Raw genomic sequence first — 23583 nt, 5'->3', positions numbered from 1 at the left:
TTTAAAAGACTGGTGAAAGCCACCATAGATGTCCAGAAAAGACTGTACATCTCATGATGCCTGATTGAAGGACAGCACCAGCCTCTCAGACACATGGCTTTGATCTGCTCTGCGTAAGTTAAGAAATTGTTTAAGCAATGTACTTGGAACATTTTTATTTTCATCCTGGATTTCTTCAGCTGAGGGCTGCTGAGATCTAGATTTTTAATTTAGTCTGTTTTATTAATGGCTGCTAGCAAAATTGTGTGGAGTTAGGCCAAGTTCTGAGTTTTCCTGTGATATAGAAAGATCCAGCCTAGATCTCAAATTCTCACTTCATCTTCTCTCAGACAAGTGTGTATTCCTGACTGACAAACAACCAGCTTTGATGTGTTGCTCTAAGGCACGCAGTGAATTATAGACCCTCCTCCAAAACTGTGAATGCATTAATGCTGCTGCTGCAATTGCATAAAAATCTTATTTTGGGAAAATATGATGCATCTGCCTCTAAGTATGTACCCAGAATTTTCCAGCAGGTAAGTGAACAAGTGTGAGGTCAAATGGAAATGGTGTATGTTGAACCAAATGTTATTACCCAACAGCATCTATAAACAAAGGCAGAATCAGAATCAAAGCTTCTTCCTTTTTTTCCCTCATATCCTTTCCATTCAATAGAACTAGAGCTGCATTTTGGTGGTTTGCCGTGGAAGCAGCACATTCCTGACTGTTGTTAGAATTACAGATGAGCAACACTGAAACTAATTCAGGGTAGAAAAGAGCTGCTGGCCCTGTGGCAGTGCCCTGGTGGAGCAGGTGCTGCTGCAGGAAACAGAGGAAAGTGATGGACTTAGACATCCACATGCAGCACAGAGAATGGAACTGACAATATCCCAACATTCAACAACCAGCATTATTTTCTTTAAAATGTCCTTCACGGTGGGTATGACTCTCCAAACCAGGAATGCAGCAGATGAGTAGGTAGCAAAGCAGTCCAGTTGTGTGTTGGCCAAATTCCAAGTTCAGTAATTACACTCTGATCCTAAATTCCCCCCACCCCCCAATAGCTCAATTGGAATAAAGCTGTTTTTCTGCCTGTCCCAGAGCATTGTGCAGTGTTTCTGTGAAGCTGTACAACACTGAAAAATATCTCATCCCATTAAAATTGCCCAGGGAATTTAGGTAGACAGAAAGCTATTACCAGAGTTGGAATGTGGGCAGAGCACCAAGGTTAAGTTACACTTGCATGGGGATCAAGGGATCTTTGCTGACGAGGAGTGTCAGACCCTTACTAAAGAGCACAAGTGGGAATAGCTCACTGTGCTGCCTGAATACAAACCTGGCAACTGGGAATCTCTGCACCTGGAGGGGACCCAACGCCTGGGATGTTTCTTAACAAATCACTCTGTAAAAGCCTCTGATGTTGCAGAGTATCTTATCATTATCTTATATGATTATTCAGTAATATTAGTGAAATTATTTGCTGATAAAAAAGTTCCAGAAACTTTTGTTTTTCAAAGCCCCTATGAACTAAAAACAAACTGCATTTTAAAACAGTCTACCATAAGAAAAGCAGGATATAGCACAAATATGCTGAGGCAAGTGTTTTAATTTCAGTAAATAGATACACCAAGAACCCCACAGAGTATTTAAGTATTTAAGCAATCTGAGCCAGGCCTGCAGCAGGAGTGAAAGCCTTCTGTGTTATGTTAAATAGACAACTGTAACAGTTTTCTTACCCACCAAAGCAGGAGTCATTTAAAATATTTAGGTAACTGACTCACAAATTCATTTATACGCCAAAAATTTATTCTTACTAAACAAGAATAATTTAAAACATTTGCTGTACAAATTCCTGTAGGAAGGAAAAAACTCCAAATCCATCACATATACCGAGTCTGTTCATTGTACTTTGTGCCTTGTTTTTTTCCTTATCTTCCTGTAGTTGCTGTTCTTCTTTCAGCTCAGGGCAGTTCTGAGCTTGGGGCTTTGATTTCCCTCATTTCTTTGCACTCAAATTTTTTATATGTCTTTGTGCGCAGCCACCTGAGGACGAGCAGCACGGCGATGCCAACGCCAGCAGTCAGGAGCACCACGGTGACCACAGCACTAATGCCAGCTGCCAGCTGCCTCATGCAGAACTCCGGGGGCTTCTCATCCACGTAGTAAATCCAGAGCTTTTCAATAGCCAGAGCATCTCCATTGACTGACACAGTTAATTTACTGTCGGAGGGAAACACGGAGTCATTCTTCACATCTTTTTCAAAGTAATAGGCCACGTCAGCTATGTCTACATCCCCCCTGGGTTTCTTGTTCTGGTCCAGGCGGATTTGGATGAGGGGGGGGTCGTACTTGATGGCTGCGATGTACTTGGGGTGCAGCTTGTACCTGCTCTCAAACAGCTGGCTCAGGGACTGTGCCACGTCGGGCACGCCGAAGGCGCTGGAGCTCCCCTCGTGTGTCAGCTCGATGGAGATCCACCTTGTCCGCACCAGCTCGCGGCAGCTCAGGCTCCTGCCTCCCTTCTCCGTCCTCCGCACGCCCGCGCTGTTCACGCACCAGCAGGAGCTGGACCGATTGCACTGCCTGGCTTTGAAGTCACCGCTGTCCTCACAGTCGGGGCTGTAAATGCCATCCATGCCTGACACCCCGTGGGGAGGTCTCCAGAGGCGCTTCTCCTGCAGGGGGGTTGTTTCTGCCTTCATCAGGAAGCATTTAGAAGTCAGGGTTGAGCAGTCTACAGGGTGAGCTGAACCTGGCAGCCTGCAGGTGCAGTTCCCTGGGCCCTCCTGGGCACACACTGCCCACTTGTTGGTCACACAGGTACAGCTGTCGTGGGCTGGTGAAGCGACTGCCAGAATCAAACCCAGCACAACCCCAAACAGAGGCTCCATAGTGCAGGAGAAAAGCACAGATAAAGTCCTGAGCGACAGCAGGCAGCATCCAAAGCTTTAATCTCCTGATGGAGGCTGCTCATTCCTACACATTGGCGTGCTGCTCCCTTTATTGATTCAGACCCACCAAACAGGTTCTTCTTCCAAAACAACTGGCATCTCCTTCCCAAATCCCAGTCAACAGCTTCCCAGCTCCCTGTTACTTCTCAGGGAGTGGCACCTGCCTCCAGCTGCCTCCCTCGCTCCTGCTTGATGAGGAAAGAACAGGGAAGAAAGAGACAGCAGCCAAGCTCCTGCCATGGGCTTCTGTTATGGATTAAAGACAAGAAGCTGGCCCTTTTCCTTCTTTAGACTTTGCATGGACTGTATACAAATGGCTGTTGAAGGAGTTTCTTCCACTTCTGCAGGAAATCCTACTCCTCCACTTCCATCATGGTTGTTCCTGTGTCTTTCACTGCACAGCATCTCTATCATTCCACTATCTAGATTCTTATCAGTTATGGATGGACTTTCTATTTCCATATCTTTATTAAATAAAGCCTTTGGGAGATTGATGGTTGCTGCCTGGTCAGCTGCTGTTTCAAGAGGAACCACAGCTGACCAGGTTGATGGCTGCAGAGAGCAACCTCATTTTCCAGCATGGAAAGTTTCTCTTCCACCTTCCCTTTGGCACATGCTCATCCTAAGGCAGCACTAGGAATAGTGATTTTCATGCTTATGTTACCCTGACAAAGTTGTTTGTTATTTCTTAAGCAATTTTTCAATCTGAAGTGTAGTAATGCCTTTCACAGAACACTCCAGTGGCTCCCAAGTCTCCCAGTGATCTACAAACCTGTATTACCATTTCCATGTACTTTGGCAGCAGCTGACAAAGATTTTCCAGTTTGTATTAAGTCAGTCCCATTAATCTGATTTGTCATACCCTGTCAGACTCTTTATAAATCATTATTTTGAGACCAGTAATGACCACAGAGAGAGCAGTGTGTGCACTCCCAATGCCTTGCAGTCAGCTCCTACCTGTGTGCTGCTCACCTGAGCACTGCCCCACTCCTTCCAGTGCCTGCCAGCTCCTGTACTCGTGGCTCTGAGCACACTGGGAAGGACCCTGCCTGCCAGGGAATAGGTGTAAAATCAGAGCTCCACATGGAAATGGCATGTAAATACCCTCTGCCAAAGCAGGACACAATCTGGATATTCCTTCAGGTAATAATAACTCCAGTTAGCTTTCTTGGAAAATAATTGAGATATACAGTTAAAACAATTATTAAAACTGCCAGGTAAGTCAATTTGTCATGTTGAGGATTCTGTAATAGTTTAGCAACTCTTTTCCCATTTCTAAGTCATTAATTTACCCACACTACAATAATGTCCCTTTTTCTTTTAATTTTCACATCCCTCCTTCAAAGTCAAAATCCATTTAACTATCACCTACCTCCTCAAATCTTGTCTGTATTTTATTTCCCATTATTGAAATGCCAAATGTGAAATACAGTTCAAAATAAAAGTGCACTTCTTCATTGACTTTTTCTTTTACTGGTAGATTTTCCCCTTTGTAAATAAGGAAGGAATGGACTTATTTAAAAACAAGTTTTTCCAACTATATCTATATATACCCAACTATTTATATCTATTTAAAAAAATGTAATGCCTCTATGACACAAAAAAAAGTATTATTTCTTTTAATCCATGCTAAGCTGCAACAGTACTACAAGAGTTAATTATTTAGAACAGCAGGCTGTAAAAGGAATAATCCTGTAGGAAATGTAGAGTGCATTATTTCTTTAGTGATCTCTGCTTCCATGGAAACAATTTCTCAGCACAATTCTAAAGCTTGTAAAAGTAGGGCAGTAGGTCTATGTAAAGCAGCAATTAAACAACCTGAATACTTTTATCTAGGCCATTAAATACTTTGTCCAGCATCAAATATGATTACAGTGTTCACTGGGATGTTACACCACTGGCTGCTTCCCGTGGGGATGGATGAAGTCCTTATCCCTCCCTTCCTCGGGGGTCCACAGGATGTCTCCCTCCCTGTGCAGACACTTGGGGTGTTCAGCTGTGCCACATCTTCCTTTTGGGGGGCACTGCTGGGCCATACTCTCCTTTTGGGGGGCACTGTCCTCTCCACAGCGTCTCTTCCCCCTGCAGCCCTGCCCAGCAGTGAGCAGAAGGGATCTGGTACCAGGGCTGGAACCAGCACACTCGGATCGGATGGGGAATGTGGCTGATGGAAAGGGATCTTTGGGCACCTCGGGATGTGCCTCTGCAAACCCCTCTCACTGCTGGTTCAGGACTGTGACGGGTGTGCCAAACACTGGGTACATCCCAGCATCCCTGCCCCCGGCACCCCGGATCATCGTCTGAGGGAAACTGAGGCAAGCACCTCCCAGCGAAGCGCTCCTCGCCGGCCGCAGGTTTACACGCTCGTAGGAACAGGTTTGCTCCGAGTTCCGAGCTCTGTGACAAAGCTCCCTCTGCTGGATCCCAGCTTCACTCTGCCACTCGTTCCAGACGCTGTTACAAATACAGACACATCTTTCTGCGAATTGCGTGTACAGCCTTTATTAGCAGACTCTTGTCTATCACCAGGCAGAAATAGCAGAGAAGCAAGCAAAGGAATAAAGTACTGTATTAATATCATTGGCAACAGCGGTAACTTTTTACTTGGTTTTATTTATTTCAACTGAATTGTTTTTGGCAAGTTGGTTAGTTCAAAAAAAGTAAAATTAGGGATGCTCCCTCCCCTTGAACACAAGATGTGCATCCCTGTGAGGCAGCACTGCTGGTAACTGGGAGAGCAAAACATGATTCAGCCAACAAATGCCCATAGGGATAAGTGCCAGAAGTGACATCTTGGCAGGGGTTGTTTGGGTTTATTTTGTGGTTTTTTTTGTTAATTTATCTTTTCCTCTTCTGACCTCCTGAATTCCAGTTTTAATTGTATCATATTACTCACTCCTCAACAATTTCTCATGTCCTGAGCAACAACTTGGTAAGGTGTAACACTGGTCTTATGGAAAGGAACATCAGGTTAGTCTGCACAGGTCCACTGAAACAAAGTCTGGATGGGGAAAAAAAAGCTTTTTCATAAAAAAATGGCATGCCTAAAATGTGTTTGGTAGAACTGGTATGTTAGTCAAACAGATTTTTATTTCCTGGGAAGCATGCAACTTCCAAACTTGTATCATGAACCACTCAGTGAAACTAAATGATGAAAAGTAGGATAGTTTATTTTCTTACCCTGCCTCCTGTCAACAAAATCACTGCTCAGCATCACAACTGTGCTCTTTCCAATTCCTATAGGATTCTGTGTGCTAGACTGGATCCTGATGGTACAAGCATTGTATTTCCTCCACACCACCCTGCAACAAACACTTGGAATTCTGGAGCCTTTATGTGCATTTCAAAGACTCAGTCCTGCCCCACATCCTCAGAAAAATCACTTCAAAAGTCTGGGTAACTCAAAAATAACACCACTGTTAAATACAGCAATACAACTGTGTGACTTTACCTCAGTGGTCATTAAAGAGGGAAGCAGCCAGAACATTGTTAGCACTACCTGGGTAATCCTGACTCAACCCTAAAGGGCTGGGAATAGGGTGTGGACAACGAGCAGTATCTACTTCATGGTGCTGTGACAACAGAGATTCAAAATCCTCTTCTAGCAGCTCTACCTAGAACTGTCAGGACATTGGCACTGGGGGATTTTCCAGAAAACTATAAAACTGCAACCCATGACTGATAAGCAGGAATGCTCTCCCACCTGGAGTGTAGTTCAGCCAGGAATCCAGGAATCCATGCAATAGTGGTGGTCAGGAAGCCCCAGAGATGAGAGTTCAGAGTAAATGCAGACTGAGCCAAGAGGCCAGAGAGAGATGGATACACCAAGAGGTAAATTACACACAGCACTGGGACCTACAGCTGTGCACCAGCACATCTGAACAGAGCACACAACACCCACCAGTACTGTTGACTCCACAGCTCTTAAATGTGGGAAAATCACTGAGTTTCAAGGAGTCACATTTTCACCTGACTGGGTTCTGCTCCTTCCCCTTAGTGACAGACTCATGAGGCCTGATAAAAATAGAACATTAACTTCCCGTGAAGGAGTTCCCTCCTTGGGATGCAACTCTATGATTTTAAAGCTTTTCAAACTCTTTATACAAACAAAAAGTTGAAACATACAAAATCTCAAAAATCCATTTATGTTATGTAGATCTATATATACACACACACACACACACACATTTTCTTAAAATTGTCTCCCCTCTAGATATAAACTCCAAGTCTTGCTTGAAACTTTCAAATATATTTTAGACCTCTCTGAGAAACTCTGCCCAAGATAAACATGTAAATAGTAATACCTGTAGACAAGTCAAGTTTCCTTAGTATTTAGAAAGCAACATTTAAAGCACATTTTTTTTTAAAAAGTTTCACAGTGATACAGCTCATGAAACATTTCCAAGTTGCAATCAAGAAACTGCTCAATCAAGATCAATCTGTGACTGATTTATCTAAATATATAACTGTATGAAATCATAACTGAGGAACTGATATAAACAAGTATTTTTCTATTGAACTGTACATTATAAGAAGACTCTGAATATAAAACTGGGGATTTTTTTTTTCTTCAAAAACACAAACCCTTTTCTGATTGTTGCACTCAGTTTGCCATCAGTCAGGAGCTCTGGTTTCCACAGGAAACAGTGGCAATTAGAAGTGGACAAACCACAATGATCCGGAGAACAACCTAAAACCTCCCTGTAGAATGGAAGGTCAGAAAGAGGTAACCTGTATTAGGACAGGAGTTATCATTTCCACTGGAAACAAGCACAGCCACTACTGAGAAGTCATGAAACTCGTCAGCTTTTTCTCCCCAGTATTAGAAGCAAGATGGCAAAGAATGTGCCACAAAGCTACTTGAACATCAGAATCAACGGGGAAAAGTAATATGAAAAATAACAGTAAAAAAAGAAATTGGGTGATGTATTTTGCTACCCACTGGATGAAACTTCTTACTGGACACCAGGAAAATCTGAGCTACAAAACTCTCATTTCAGTTAAGTTTCCCTTTTGTGAACTCATTCAAGCTTACACTCCCTAAAGCAAAGGAACAAATCCATTCTGAGTTAGAGGTGAACTTGCAGATAAATCATTAGAGAAAATTCCCAAACTGAAAGACTTGAGAGAGAACAAGCTCTCACTGCAGACTGATGCACAGCATTCTTGACAGGGTGTCCTCCTTCCCAAACATCAGGCTGTTCAATCATTAACTCCATGGCACTCATTAGCATAAGCATTCCTCAGGCACACAGGTCACACACATTAGGAGCTTTCAAAGTATTTTTAAACCACAACAATGAGAAGACACTGGATTCTTAACAGTCACTATTAAAAGGGATAACAATTCTGAAAAAATGGACATAATGGATAGGAGGGGAAGAAATTAAAAAATGAAATCAAAATTCCAAAGCCATCACACTGGCAATTCATGTTAATGTTCATTCTCACTTCCTTCAGCATTTTTTTCACTCTTGTATGTTGAAAGGAATAAGTTTTCTATCTGAGTCAAGAACTCTTCAGCAATGAGGCAGTTTGTTACCTTGCCCAAAGTCTTCCTCATGCACTCCAAAAGCTAGGCAAAAGAAAAGGAAATCTGTTTTAAATTGTCATTTCCTCCCTCTTTTATGTGATAAGTACTGCGAAGAGATTTTTATTTATTTATTTAGGATGAACACTATAAAAAGTGTTTGTACATTGTAAATTTAAAAGGAACAGATGATCTAAACCCAAGTCTTTAAAACCAATTACCCAACAACTAAATTTCAGAGCATTCAACCAACTCAAGTTTAGATTTACACTTTATAAGCAAAGATGAACTGAGAGGGAACAAAAAAAAAAATCAATGTGTGCAATTACTGTGTGCAAGTTTTCTGTTTATGTCTTTTGCTTTGGGCAGAGTTTCTGTCTTGTTTGTGCAATAATGGTACAGCTGCCATTAGTCAGAGCTCCAGAGCAGTGACTACACTGACTGGAAAATTAAAGTTCCTACTTATCTTTGAGAAACATGGCACAGAATTATTTTACTGATGGAACAAAGGACCAGGAAGGCCAAACTTGCTCGAGACGTGTGCAGGTCTTGACACTGAAAGCACACAAAATGCTGAGGAGAGACCTGAGTAATTAATTGCCATTAATTCCTCTCCAATCTGAGGGTCAAACTTGGTGTCTGCACACCCCCAACCTCTCTGAGAGGAGGATATTTATTCTCACTGTGTTGTAAGTAAATTAGCTGTGCCACAAAAATAACTTATTATTGTTAATTTACATCTCTTATTTGTAAAAGTGGAATTCCAGGTGACTTCTGACATGAAACAGATTTGCATTTTAAAATAACATCTAACATAAAAAAAATAAGAGAAGAAAGCTTACTTTTTGCAAACAAGTCAGGTCAGAATCTCTATGAAAAATTTTATCCATGGGGACGCTGCTGTTGGAAGAAAAACAAACAGGAGTGCTGGAGAAAGCAGCCATGTGTCTTGACTGAAAGTAACAATAAATGCATAAAAATTCCAACCTGCTGTTTGTGACAGAAGTGGACACAAACCTGTGGCAAAATCTGTATTTCTCAATTATCCACCTTGTTTTTTCAAATATTAATTCCCACTGTGGCTCCTCCAGCATCTGCTCCATTTCAAATTTGTAAGGCAGGCCTGCAATCAATTGAAGATCATTATTCAGTGCTTCTGCTACACTCCACTGTTTTTTTTCCTGTTTAATTTAGGTGCAATCCCTTCCTTCCCCATAACTGCTCCTCATTTATTACTGACTGCAGAAGCCTGCAGTTCTGTTACTTGACAACGTTAAGGAGGTTAAAGGATGATGTGTTTTGGATTCCAAATTTAATTCTGGTGGGAGTAGGAACAAATCTGTTCTGCTCCCTGCCCTTGCCAATTCCCATTCCATAAGGAAAGACAGAATCTACAACAAACCCAGAAATGAAAAAATTAATTGAGTGTTTCTAACTTAGTTGTACTTTTGCAGTCTAAGAGTTATATGGTTATTAAATTAATAAAAAAGGTTTGGTTTTTCAGTATGAATGGGCTGATGCTGAAGTGCTGACTATTGTTTTCAATTTCAAAGGAATTTTGCTCAGAAATGAAGAAATTCTTCTAGTTTACTGCAGGTAGGGGAAGAAAATTCTAGAAAACATTTTAAAAGAACCATCAGAAAGTTACTTGCAGGACACAATTAATTTACCAAAAATCAGGGAGAAAGAAAAAGACTGTACATTTCAGTAAATAATTTCCAAAGAGCCAGAGTAGATGGCATTTTGTAAAACCTTGATTTAAGGAGCTAAATAGAAATCCAAAATCCTCTGACAGAAAACGCACATGATTACAAAAATATCTACTTCTCAGGGCAATAGAGTTTGTCAGCATTTTAACTGCCCCCACAAGGGTGGGATGTATGGGAAAAGAGGATAAAAGTGCAGAAGTCTCAGGGTGGTAAATGGAAACTGGGGCACAGATGTGGCCAGTGCTGCCCCTGGCCCAGGACCACGCAGTGAGGCTCCCTTGTCTGCTTCCACTGGAAAAAACAGAGGCAGCTGTGGGCTCACAAGGCCTCAGCTACAGCTGTGCCAAGAGAACTGGAAACCTTGGAGTGTGGATGCAAAAACCAGGACTTCCTAAATAGAGGGAGGAGGAGAGAGAATGGGCAGCTACCAGAACCATCTACTGTTATCAGGGGAATTTTCCTCAAATCCATGTCAGGAAAAGAGCAGAAGATCTGATTTTCTTGCAATACAGCAAATTTTATGTGCTATGTCCTTAACTGTTCAAGAAAGGAAGAGATCCTGTTTTCATGAAATGCCAAGGGTATTTTTAATCAGGGATTTGTTCCCTTAGGTGGGGGCTGATGCCAGCACCATTTCAGCTTTTGTGTCTTGTATTCCTCTGGACAGCTGGCACATTTCTTTGATCCTCTGACCTGCCGAATGCCACATTACTCAAAAATTAAGGATTTTTGGCCGCTGTAGCAGCCAATTCTTTGCTATTTGCTTCTGTCTCCTCGAGTAGAAAATCTGTTCAGAATGTTGTAATGCAGGCCAAGTAAGACATGGGAAACAGTTTCTAAGCTGTTCACATGGATTCTGTATGTAAATAAAAGGGACCTGTGTCCCAACCCTTCAACTTCTTTCAGGAATTGTGGGAACTTCTAACACAGAAGATCAATCTTGTGCGTATTTATAGTTATGTATTCCTATCCTGACAGCACAGAAACCCACAGTGTCTCAGTGAAATTCCTGAGTTTATCTAGCCCATGTTACCATTGTAAATTACACCATTTATATAATGCCTTCATATTACCAATGTAAATACATAAATACTGATTTCTCAAATTCAAAACCAGACATCTTCCCCTTAACACTCAAAAAGAAAAGGAGAATTAAGACACTGGATTAAACAGGGGTACTTACGATAGGAACCATCAGAACTGATCTCATCACTAATGACCAGACAGGTGATCTGGGAATAGGGAAGAGGATTATTCCTGTTGTAAGGGCTTATGATCATCCCGATGAACATGGCACCACCCCTGGAGAAATAGCTCTAAAAAACACCAAAAACACCACATACAAAAATCCAGTCTTATTCAGAACAGCGATGCTGAAACCTGAAGAACAGCTTTTATGTCAATTGCCGCTGAGCTGATGTAAGACACACTGGGAGGCTCTGGGGCTGCTGGGTGTTTTGGCTGCCCGTGCCGTACCTGGTACTTGGCCTGCGTGTCGATGTCGCGGATGGAGGGGCTGGGCTCGAAGGCGGGGTGCGAGTGGTACCAGCCGATCACCTGGAAGCCCCTGGCCGCCAGCGACTCCGAGGCCTGGGTCTGGGACACCGGGTCCATCTCGCACTGCAGGCCTGTGCTCAGGCTGCTGCACGGCTCTGCTGCACGCACCTGGGGAAAGAACCTCCAGCTGCACCAGTGCAAGGAACCTCCCTCAGGCTGCAGAGGGTTGCTGTGCCCGAGTCCTGCATCTTGGCCACAATAACCCCCTGCAATGTTACAGGCTGTGGTTGGTGTGGCTGGACAGTGCCCAGGCAGAAAGGGACTGGGGGGTGCTGGTCAACAGCAGAATGAATGTGAGCCAGCAGTGTGCCCTGGTGGCCAAGGAGGCCAGTGGCTCCTGGCCTGGGTCAGGAATAGCGTGGCCAGCAGGAGTTGGGAGGTCTATACTTGGCACTGGTGAAGCCACACCTTGAGTGCTCTGTCCAGTTTTGGCCCCTCAGTTTGGGGCACTCGAGTGCATCCAGAGGAGGCAACGAGGCTGGAGAGGGGCTGGGAACACAAACCCAGTGAGGAACCACTGATGGAGCGGGGGGTGCTCAGCCTGGAGAAAAGGAGACTCGGGGGTGACTTCATCACTCTCTACAACTCCTGAAAGGTGCCTGTGCTCAGCTGGGGTTGGGCTCTTTCTCCAGGCAGCACTGACAGAACCAGAGGACACAGCCTCAAGCTGCACCAAGGGTTGGATATCCACCAATAGGAAAAAGTTTTTCACAGAAACAGTCAAAGTTCTGGAATGGCCTGGCCAGGGAGGTGGTGAAGTCACCATCCTTGGATGTGTTTAAAAAAAGACTGGATGTGGCACTGGGTGCCAGGGTTCAGTTGTGTTAGGGCATGGGTTGGACTTGATAATCTTGAAAGTCTCTTCCAACCTGGTGATTCTGTGAATTCTGTAAATCAGTCGTAGAAAAATTATAGAGTTTTAAGAGGCGCTTACCAGATCTTCTTCATGATGCAGCTGAAACTTGAATGTAAGCTTAACTCTCGTATTTCAAGACTACAGTAATGAACTTCAACTTTAACATATTTAATTAGTTGCCTTTTAGAAATAAGTTGCATCTATTCAAATTGTAACTATGATAATTTCAGTTTTAATATTATAGAGAAAATGTGAAAAGACAAACACTTACTTCCACAATTTTATCAGCTTCAGAGTACTTTCCACCGAGCAGCCCAATCACTTCTGCCAGAGACACGTGAGAGTGCTGGAATGAGATCAAACAAGCAGAAAGTCCAAACTGTGGCATTTCTCACAAGGCAGTGACTTCTCAAGGATATGTAGAAAGAAAGCTCAAGATAACTCAAGAATCTCAAATACCCAGTACTTCCATTTAAAGCAAACAGAAAAGATTAAATTTGCTTATTATATACACAGCACAGATGTAGTGCAAGGGTATAAGACTTCCATACACAAAGCAATGTTGGCTTCAAAAACTGCAGCCTGGGCAGTGCTGAACAACTTCACTCATTTTGGTACAGCCTGTTGTTCTTGAAAAAACCTACACATTGCTTTGCAAACACAAAATCAATTCCCAGACTGGGAGAAAATGAAGCCATAGATTTCAGAAGGGCAGTCTGTTTCAGAAAGTAGCTTTAAGCAAATTAGGTTTAAAGTATGACAGAGAGTAGTTAAGTAGTAAAGCTCTCAGTAAAGTAGCAAAGCTCTTACTAGTTTTTCTAGAAGGTCAATAGTTGTATATTAAGCACAATAAAAAACCCATTCGTTTTAGAGGCTTTTTAATACTGGATTCTCACACTTCTAGGTCTGACTGGAAAAAAAATCACTAAATGATTTGGGTTGAAAGGAACCTGAATGATTATTTCATCATCCCCACTGTCATGGGCAGGGACACCTTCCATTAGAACAGGTTGTTCAGAGCTCCATCCAACCTGGCCTTGAACACTTCCAGGGATGGGGCAGCCACAGCTTCTCTGTTTTATTTTCGCGGTCTTGTTATATTGCTCATTAAAAAAAAGAACCAAATCCACAGCATACACATCACAGCTTTTTGAAAGATAAAACTTAATGCTCACCAAATCCATTATTAAAAGTGCTTCAGAAGACACTTTCACCTGAAAGGGTTCCTGAAATGATAAATACAGTAATAAGAAAAGTAACCCAAGCAATGGAGCCTTCTCAGTAATTCACTCAGAGGTACATACCTGCTTTTCTTCCGTGAACAAACAGCATGGTATCAGCTGAAAGGGATCAAAGGAACTATAAAATGAAAGAAAATTTCTCTAAAGATGTAGGACAGTCAGGAAACTTTTCAAGTTTCCCACTGTCTCCTTGGCAGAGGAGGAATAACCTTGTTTTCTTCACTGGATTTTCTCATCCCACATTAGCATGGCTTCCACCAAATACAGAAATGTCACTTCCCACACTCCTGAATTCCAGCATGGAACATCTGAAAAGCATCCCTGCTATTTCAGACCAGGATACATATTAATGCTGTGCATGGCTCCAGCCTGACACTACACAGGACATTTGTTCCATTTCTAGCAGATCTATGTCTGAACATGATGTGATCAAATACCTTTTGATGTGTCTTGAACTTTTAGAAGATTTTGCAGGTTTCAGTTTTTCTTCCTCTCTCCTTCTTGCTAATTCTTCAGCTGAGAGATGCTAAAAAGATTTTTTAAAAAAATTGAATGTTTCAATGTCTGAAGTGCTTTTTCAGCTCAGATTGCAAAACCAGAAAAAATTATTGATATCCTGCCCTCCTAATATAATTTGTGTATTACAAAAGTACTCAGGATAGAGGCAACAGTCCACAAGGTGCTTTTTTTTTTTTTTAAGAGAATTCTTTCTGTCTCCAAATCCCTCAAATTCAGTAAAATCACAGCCCACATCACAAACCAGGTGTAAATCCAGGTCTGACAATCTGCCCTTACAAACCACAGCCAGAATTTATCATGCCCCCTCCTAAGGGATTAATGTTTTCCACCTTTATTTCTATCCAAATATGTATTTTAGAGGAAATGTTTAAACCATAGTTACACAAAAACAGTGATGGCATGATACCATTATGGAAGTAATTGCTACAGGCAGTTACTGAAAGGTTGAAAATTAAGAAGGCTTGGTATACAGGAAAATTGGATGCCTGTAGTTCTTCACTTTTCATGTAATTTGTAATTACATGAAACATGTAGGAACAGATATGTATTTTCTTTCCAATTCTCCCATAAAATATTTAATCTTGCATGAATTTTTTAAGCACTTAATAAACCACAGTATTACTGGGGATATTGCTAGTAGCAGAATTAATATTAGGAACTCATTATCACCTGCATAATGAGCACAAGGAAACCATACGGGACTGAAAAATATAACATTTAAATGTTATTCTCCCATCTCCTACCCTTACCCTAGAGGCAGCTAACAGAAAGCAACGGGTCATGAAATCTCCTACAAGACAAGGCAACGAGTTTTATGGGCATAAAACCCCTGTGCAAACCCCAACTGCAGCTGTATTTACCAGCATGGAGATGTACCAGCTGCTGCAGTACTTTCAAATTACACTTCCACAAGGGAGGTTAAATCCCTATGACACAACTGTTCCCTTGCCTGTTTGATGCAACAGCACCTGCTAGCAATTAGCAAGAATTGATGGTTTAAGGTTAAAACACAGGAGGGTTACCTCAAACGTCTGTCCTTCCAAATCCTTTGCATCACACCAGTTTCCCCAAGGGTCCCGCACTCGCCTTCTTCTCGTGCGCTGAGGCAAGAAACCACCATGAGTCAAAGCTCTTACCCTGAAAAAACTGCATTTCCTTCATCTGGACAGCCAAAAGGTCACTGCCCCAGGAAAGGAACTGACACTCCAACATGTTCCCAGAAAATAAAGAACACCCCGGGTTTCTGTAGAATTAAGTAGTAGTAGTAGAATTAATCTGTCCTGAATTATCATCAGGAAAGTTTTTGGTGTTTAAGGCTGTAACGTCTGTTGGTGTTCCATGGAATATCAGCACCCCTGACAACAACAGGGCACTGATATCCAGCTCTAAATTAATGCTCAAACAACACACAAAGCCATAAACTCAGTGTGTTTGCGTATAGTGTATGCTAGTTCTTTACATTTCAATTTATTATTTTTAAAGTGGGATTGATTTAGTTTTCCTCTCATCAACTGTTTTGCTGTGAAGCACTTAAAAATGCTACATTAAGTGTGAAGATAAAAATTAACTCTGGCAAGCCTTGGTAATTCATGCAGTTATAAATTAGTTACTGCTGCATTTAATTGTGTACATAGGGCTCTCAGGAAGCCATAGCATATACCTACTGTATTTAACAGCTGAAATGCAAGCAACTTAAATCACACACTGCAATGCACTTCACTATTTTGTGGCTAATAAATTATGGGAAGGTGGGGTTCAGCCTGCAGGGGAAAGCCTGCAAGACAGCTGGAGTGAAGTATGTGAACATGGGAGTGGGTGTGAGACACCTGTACCAAGACTGCCACCCGAATCACAGGGCACCCTAAGGAAACTGCAACCTGAGTGAGAGGAGACATTCCCTGAGGTGCCCTGGCTTGCAAATAAATGCAAGCTGGGAGGATTTTCCCCCTGCTCCTCTGCCCCCAGGCTGTACCATGGACTGCAGGCGCTGGGCCAGCTGATAGGCTTCCACCGTGTCCTTGCCCTCCCTGCAGCGGCTCCGGTCGGCGGGCTGGGGCCGGTTGTACACGGCCTGTTCTGCAGGACACACAGGGGACAATTCCCGTGTCAGCAGAGCTGCTCAGCACTGCCACACACACGGGAACGACACGGCTAAGTGACGACAACAAATGGCACGGGGAGAAAGCAAACAAACCCCTCACAGCAAAGACATCCCTTGATAGTCATAATTCTCAGTGGTGATGTAGCCCTCTCCCATTACACTTTTAAAACAACAAAACCTCCTTCTTGTTAATTAATTTTTAATAATTTTACTTTGGACAAAATGTAATTGCGGGACATTGCTCCTTTCCTAGGTGACTGTCATTCAGCTTTGCACCAAATTTTACTCAGAGCCTCTAAACCAACATCAAGTTACAGCTGCACATTCACTTTTAACAGATAACCTGTTTTAACACTTGAATTGTTTAAAAACTAGCCCTGAGGATGAAGGCATCAGTGTTTATTTAGAAAATAGTTATAATTTAGTGTGGGAAAAGAAACGATTACTTGAATTCTGCCTAATAAGGAGGGCAGAATTTCAGACACAGCAGGTATCAGGACACGCAGAAATGCATGAAACGAAACAGATATCCCACCAACTGGTGTGTGATTAAACATGAGGAAAGGAAAACAAAAAGAAAAAACAGAAGGTTTTGTGGAAGCTCAAAATTCCTAATCCTGTTAATTGGTTACAATCTCCTCTATATTTCCAAGGTTATGAAAGAATCTGCTTGGAAAGTCCTTCCTAGCAAGGATGAATGTGCATCCCCTGTGTGAGCAGCACACCCTAATGCTGCAGTCCTTCAGCACTGCACCAGAAGAGGCTCTTTATTGACTATTCTAACAGAAATCTCTTTACCACAGCCAAAGTTGATTGCTCCTATCAGCTCCAGGTACGTGTGGATCCGCCCAATGCAGTTCACATCCCCGCAGTTCTTCAGGCCTGGCCGCACCGAGGTCTTGTTCAGGTATTTGGGTTTACATCTCTCCCTAAAACAAAGCACAAAGAGCAGAACAAACCATGGTGGGACAAAGGAATTGGGGGACTTTAACTAAGGTCCTGTTTTCACTCTCTATGCCTTTATCCCTTCCTTTAAACTGATAATGAATCTTCTCAGTTCAACACTTCTCTGGTGTCAAATGGAATTTTAGTCTCTCTTTGCACCTAGAAGCTCTCAGAGCACAAGATAACTGAATGAGGACAGAGTTAAACTCAGTAATTCTTTATACTTCAAAGCAAGCACAAAACAAAACTGGCAACCAAGTTATCCTGAGCCTCCTACCACAAGTCACTGTGTTTCCTTACACCAATCCTTTGCAGATGGAATATAAAAGAATTAAGTGTCCAAGCACCACTCCAAGTTGATTCTTAATTTGAGGCATTCCTTTGGCATTATTTGCTCTAGCACTTCTTGCTGCCTTTCTTAAAGGCAGGGCTATGGAATTAATGCCATTGGTGATTTTAAGGAACCATTTGTTAAAACCATTCTTATGCAGAGGATGGCAAAAATGGCAAGAAAATAGCACAGCCAAAATAAATGCAGCCTGTTCTGGTACAGAACATTTATTTTCTTAATGCTTCAAAGTATTTTCATTGCTCAGCTTCCAGAATGCCAGGGAAAAAATCAGGAAGATGCAAAAGAAGCATTAATAATGAATGCTCTTCACTGGCAAGCTACCATACAATTAATTTCACTCTATTCAGAAGTAAACTATTAGTACTAAGTAGTGTTTTAGCTACATCAGACCAGGACATCTTAATCACTTATTTCAGTAAAAGAAATTAATGCATCTCACCACTGATCCAAAATATAATTCCTAATTTTCAAGTAACGTTCTGGTGTTTTGGCCTGGCGCCCTTCAAAGAATTCGGGAATAGCCTGCTTCTCTTCTTCCAGAATGATGCTTCTGTCAACCTCCACTTCTTGTTCAGGTGGCTTCAGCTCCTCTGCTTCCTCTTGATGATCTTCATCCACTTGGCAGGGAGAAGGAAAAAGCAACCCATTATCAGCCAGGTCTCTTTGCTCCTCACTGAGCTCCTGATCAGTTCCTTGTGCAGTCCCCTGACATGTGACTGGTCCACCTCGTTCAGCTTTCTCAACAAAATTGTTGTACTGCTGGTAAACCAAATTCACAGATTTATCCCCATTCAAGTGCTGGGAACATGTTGCTGCCACAGCAGGAAATATCAACGCATCCACTCTCTCTGGCCTGGTGTGCTGAGGATCTTCTTTAGGCAAAGCAGTCACAGAACTGTGACCAGCAGATGAAAAACCTTGTTCCACTGCTTTTGGTTCTTCAGCTGGACTTTTTGGGATAACAGATAATTCAGATTTTCCTGTTTCTTGCTGGAAGGCAGGAGTGAGTAGTTCATCCATGTCATCAGTTATATCCACTTCCTCATCATCTGACAACTTCTCAATTTTCACTGCGTTCAGGTTGGGGTCTGCACGGCCTCTCAAGTTTCCAGCTTCCACCCTTGTCCCATCTTCTGTGGGAAGGCTGCTCCCACCCTGACTTTGCTCTTCTTTTTCTGAATCACCATTTTTTGCCTCAGGAAAAAACACATTTAGGAGGGAAAAAGTGAACCAAAACCATCTGCCTTCCAAATAATCAGGACTGTTTTATTTGAACAGCAGATATTCTGAAGTGTTTCTTCTTCAATTTAAATTTTAATTTACTTTAATCCATTGCAACTAACTTTTACACAGCATTATAAATATACTTGAGGCCAAGTATAAATTGACACGTATTTCCAGTCAAAAAGCCCTAGAAATTTCTTAAAGCCCATGAAATCTCAAATGAGGCTGTAGCTTAAACTACAGCACAAAGCAGAAGGAGCTGTTGTAGTAGAAAATCAGTATTTTCAGACTAACAACCAACAGTGCAAGGGACACAATTATACTGCATTTATTGTTTAGTTATACCAGCAATAAAAACAATGGTCACTCAAGAATTTGAAATCAGGTCTGACTTCACATTTAAATCTGCAAATAACAATATTCCACTTCTGATTAATGATTAATTATTAATTAATCCTTATTAAATTGATTCATTATTAAATTATTAAATTATTAAAGTACCTGCCTTGACAGTATCCTGAAAAGACAGATTAAAACCAAGCTACCCAACGGCAAACACCTTTTTGCCAGCTCCAGGGATGCTCCACTTACCTTGTTCCTGAAGTACTGCCGAGCATAGCTCTTGACTTGCAGAACCGTTCGAGTGCTGATCAATTTGGCAATTTTTGTCCACCTGCGGCCAAATTTCACCTGAAACAACAAAGCACATGGAAGTGACCGCAACTCTGACATCCCAGACATGGCACTGCATGTGTCAAATTATTCAAAACCTCATTATTCATTAAAATGCACAATTGGAACTGCTTCCAGCAGGAAGAATTCTTGTTATTCTTAACTGAAGGATCTTCTTTACCCATTTCAGGCACCCTGCTGCCTTCTATTCCAAGGAATCCTTGTGCCTGGCAAAGCAAACCCTTTTATGATTGGCACAACCATATAATCTCTGCAGACCTTATAACAGTAAAGGATTTTACTTTATTACCTGATCTGCCTTCAGAACACACTACATTTCTCATAGTTAATGCAGCATTGTGATTATACAACACGCTTATTCATGTCAACTACTTTACTGTTCAAGATAAACTCATTAATTAAATTTAAAGTATAATATATATATATATATATATATGTATAAACAATCTCACCAGTCCTTGTTCAAACAGCTCTTTTTCCTCTGATGTCCACTTCAAGGAGCAGCCAGGTGATTTTGTAGGTGAACGCACCCTGGGAATGCAGGAAGCAGAAATCAGTGCTTTCCCAAATCCAGATATTCTCCAATCCCAGTCACTCAAGGCACCCTCTGACAAGAGGACTACTCCCCATCTTTGGCAAAACTCAAAGTATTGCTCTAAACATGAATGTGACTCATAAATAAAATACTGAGAATCACATCAATTCCTCCATCATGATGGACGTGTCAAGGCAATTCAATATTCATCAATGACCAACGGCACAGAAATACATCAAAGCAGGTATCAGAAAAGCTCAAGTAAAAAGGCAACTAGAATTAATAAATTTTTATCATAAAGACCACTGTGCTACCAAAAAACTGCCCAAAACATGGTTTACTCTAGCCTCTTGTTACACACAACAATATTTCTTCCTGTTGAAAGGTCTCATATTTTTTACAGCCAAACAAAACAAATTTTAATTTTAAAAAATAGTATCTGGTAACTTAAAGTCAGACACCATATTTAAAAATCAAATTCAATTGTTAAAATGTACATACATGACTTTTCCAGTTTTCTTATGTGGGCTGCAAATGCAAGAGTGAAAATAAAAATGAGTAATTGTGCTGCTGGTGCATATCCAGCAAATAAGAAGGATTTTAGAAGGACTTTTCGCTTCTAGTCAGCTAGGAATTTTTCCCAGACAGATCTTACCTTTTCACAGATCTTTTCTCCACTTCCTTTTGGTTGAGCCATATTTTTTCAGAAAGTGATTTATTAGATAAATAATATCTGAAATAGTAATTAAGTAAATTTCCAAAGCATCAGAGATATTTGTATATGTGAGATGTTTTAACAATCAGATAAATTACACTGCTTCAGAATTACCCAGCTGTAGAAACAAATACTGCAGTTTCTACAGCAGGATTTCTGCAATCTACCTAGAAGTTTGCAGGGCTTCAGTCACCTTAACAGGGAAAGATTTGTCCAGTTCTTTTGGAAATAGGAGGCTTCTTAGCATTCTAAAGGAAAACATAAAACCAAATCAGCAAAAGGATACTCTTCCTCCAGCAACATCTTCTCAATGACAGCCCTGTTTTCTTCACTAATGCTGCTGTCCAATGTCCAGGGCTGCGAACAACAAAAACACATTTTAATATCTGAATTCTGTCACACTGTACTTGAGTACTGAGAAGAAATAGTTTGTAAAAGTAAGGAAGAAGCACTGGTTAAAAACCTAAAAGAGCATGTACATGGAGGGAAGAGAGAACACAGAAGCTCTGATAACCTTGCTACAAGCAGCTTTGATTTAAAAAATACTTACAAGACTGTTGCCAGTTCTCCAAGATGAATCAAGATAGGGATCCTGCAGCAGGCTTGATGCTGTGTTTTCATGATCTCTGAAAGAGATTCCAGTGTTCCGAACCATTGTATTTTTAATATTTAATGTCACTGAGTTGTATTATCTCCACTTAACATTTCTACAACTCACCCCCGATAAGGTGAAAGCATTTTCTTGTAAAGGCAAACTGCTTTTCCTGCTGAGGAGACCTACTTGCACAAGGTTTAATAGAATCCTGTCATACAGGGTTGTTAGAACCATTGAATAAAATCCAGGAATGGTTTGGTTGGAAGATCATTTCATTCCAACCCTCTGCCATGGACAGGGACATCTCCCACCAAACCAGGTTGCTCCAAGCCCTGTCCAACCTGGCTAGGGCTCACCATCCTTACAGGGAAGAGTTTCCTCCCAGTATTTAAACTCGTACTCATACAGATTTCACCCAGTTTATATTTAATCTTTTCTGTAAATAACTACTAATTAGAGATCTGTCACTGATTAACATCATTGACCAACTTCCTTTTATTTTCATGCAGTGTAAGATCTCCTCAGGAATTTGTGTAATTACTTGTTTTCAAAAATCTTTAATTCCAGAACATTCAGTCTTGTCTAAAGACTAATTAGCCCTCTATTCCCTGCAGCACTACTAAATTAAACTCACCTACTGCTCTGAACTGTTCTCTGCAGGGGTTCAAACATCTCTTTATAGGATAAAGGATAAGGATGAGTCTCCATGTCCAAAGATCAATAATTTCAGCTTCTTTTTGAGCATACCCAGGAGAGGGTGGGATCAAGAGCCCCCTTTGCCAGCAGCCTGTCTGCAGCAGTGCCAGGGGCTATTTGAGGGCAGTGTCTCTGCTACAAACCTCTCCCTGCACCCGCAAGTGCTCGATTTGAGGCACTGCAGTCACTGCCTACTCACTTCAGCATCCCTTATTTGTGAATTTGCTGAAGCCCAGAAAGCCAGTGGAATGTTGGGCTGCATCAAAACAGCACAGCCAGCAGGACTTTACTCTGGTGAGACCTCACCTGGAGTGAGGTGCTGCATCCAACTCTGGCGTCCCCAACATAAGGTGGCCATGAAAGTGATGAAGTCCAGAGGAGGCCACAATCTTAATAAGAGGAGCACCTCCTCTACAAAGCCAGGCTGAGAAAGCTGGGGCTGCTCAGCCTGGAGAAGAGAAGGTTGTGTAGAGACCTGATAAAAACTTCCACTATGTGCAAGGGCTATAGGGAAGCTGGACAGGACTCTTTGCAGGAACTGTAGTGATAGGACAAGGACAAATGGGTACAAACTGAGACAAGGAAAAATTAGATTAGATATTAGGAAGAAATTCTTGAGGATGGTGACGCCCTACAGGTTACCCAGGGAGACTGTGGATGCCCCAGCCCTGGCAGCGTTCAAAGCCAGGCTGAATAAAGCCTTGAGCAACCTGCTCTAGTGGGAGATATCCCTGTTCATGGCAGGGGGGTTGGGATTAAAGGATCTTCAAGGTCCCTTCCAATCCTTAACATTCCATGATTCTATGAAGCGGTGTTCTGCATCCCCGGGCGTTCAGCTTCCCGAACCTCCTTGGCTAACGCAGTTACACAACCCAGCACCTTCCCCGGGGGTATTTTAAGGATTCTCCCAGCAGCCTCGCAGCGCAGTTCCGGGCTCTGGGGGGATCCCATGACGGCGGTTCCTCGTTCTCCTCTCACCAGCGCTACCACAGCCCCGTCCGCAGTGCCCCGCCCGGCGCTGCCCCTCTCCGCGGGCCCTCCGTGACACCCCACGGTCCCTCCGGGAGCGCGGGGAGCGCCCGGCCCGGGCCGCTCCCTCAGGAGGGGCTGTCCCCTCGCGGACCCGCCGCCGCGGGCACGGGGCGCGCCGGCCGAGCGCAGCCAGCCCCTCGCGGCCACCACTCACCCCGGCGCGGCCGCAGCGTCCCCCTCGATGTCCACCTCGGGCTCCTCCGCCGCCATGACAGCGGGCCCGGCGCTGCCGCGGGAAGGGGCGGGCGCGGAGAGGGGCGGGAGCTGCGCCCCGGGACGCGGGGGCGGAGATGGCGCCGGGGTGGGCGGAGAGCTGAGGGGACGCGGGCGGGCCGGGAGGGGACGCGGGCGGA

At 42.7% G+C, this 23583-nt stretch overlaps 2 protein-coding genes across 6 annotated transcripts; both read right to left on the bottom strand.

Moving 5' to 3' along the window:
• Window positions 1-1940: 1940 nt before the first annotated feature.
• Window positions 1941-2971, bottom strand: TACSTD2 (tumor associated calcium signal transducer 2). The gene has a single exon (XM_021542916.3). It carries the CDS (start codon window positions 2868-2870, stop codon window positions 1941-1943), a length of 930 nt encoding a protein of 309 aa, XP_021398591.2. The 5' UTR covers window positions 2871-2971.
• A 2445-nt stretch (window positions 2972-5416) lies between these two features.
• On the bottom strand, window positions 5417-23506 carry MYSM1 (Myb like, SWIRM and MPN domains 1). Of its 5 annotated transcripts, none has more exons than XM_021542256.2 (20): window positions 23385-23506; window positions 21458-21533; window positions 21194-21264; window positions 20848-20925; window positions 20694-20720; window positions 20110-20188; window positions 19556-19654; window positions 18180-18934; window positions 17242-17372; window positions 16315-16418; window positions 15365-15442; window positions 14261-14349; window positions 13887-13941; window positions 13758-13808; window positions 12854-12928; window positions 11646-11834; window positions 11353-11485; window positions 9478-9583; window positions 9303-9360; window positions 5417-8505 (listed from the first exon to the last, which is right to left on the bottom strand). In XM_021542256.2, the coding sequence occupies exons 1-20, from the start codon at window positions 23438-23440 to the stop codon at window positions 8365-8367; spliced, it is 2451 nt and encodes an 816-aa protein (XP_021397931.2). In that variant the 5' UTR covers window positions 23441-23506; the 3' UTR covers window positions 5417-8364. The 5 variants fall into 5 exon arrangements, with proteins under 5 accessions (XP_021397931.2, XP_077641455.1, XP_077641453.1 ...); XM_077785329.1 differs by having other exon boundaries at window positions 9303-9357; XM_077785327.1 differs by having other exon boundaries at window positions 9303-9583.
• Window positions 23507-23583: the final 77 nt, after the last annotated feature.

Source organism: Lonchura striata, chromosome 9 (assembly GCF_046129695.1).
Source record: "Lonchura striata isolate bLonStr1 chromosome 9, bLonStr1.mat, whole genome shotgun sequence".
Classification (NCBI taxonomy): domain Eukaryota; kingdom Metazoa; phylum Chordata; class Aves; order Passeriformes; family Estrildidae; genus Lonchura; species Lonchura striata.
This window is presented reverse-complemented; position numbering and strand designations above follow the sequence as displayed.

Excerpts from the sequence above, each read along its gene's own strand:
- TACSTD2 (XM_021542916.3), bottom strand. The coding sequence starts at position 2,870 with ATGGAGCCTCTGTTTGGGGTTGTGCTGGGTTTGATTCTGGCAGTCGCT.
- MYSM1 (XM_077785327.1), bottom strand. The coding sequence starts at position 23,440 with ATGGCGGCGGAGGAGCCCGAGGTGGACATCGAGGGGGACGCTGCGGCC. Across the intron at positions 19,655-20,109 it reads AGCTGTTTGAACAAGGACTG|GTGAAATTTGGCCGCAGGTG; the intron begins GTGAGATTGTTT and ends TTGTTGTTTCAG. Across the intron at positions 16,419-17,241 it reads AGCAATCAACTTTGGCTGTG|AACAGGCCGTGTACAACCGG; the intron begins GTAAAGAGATTT and ends TGTGTCCTGCAG.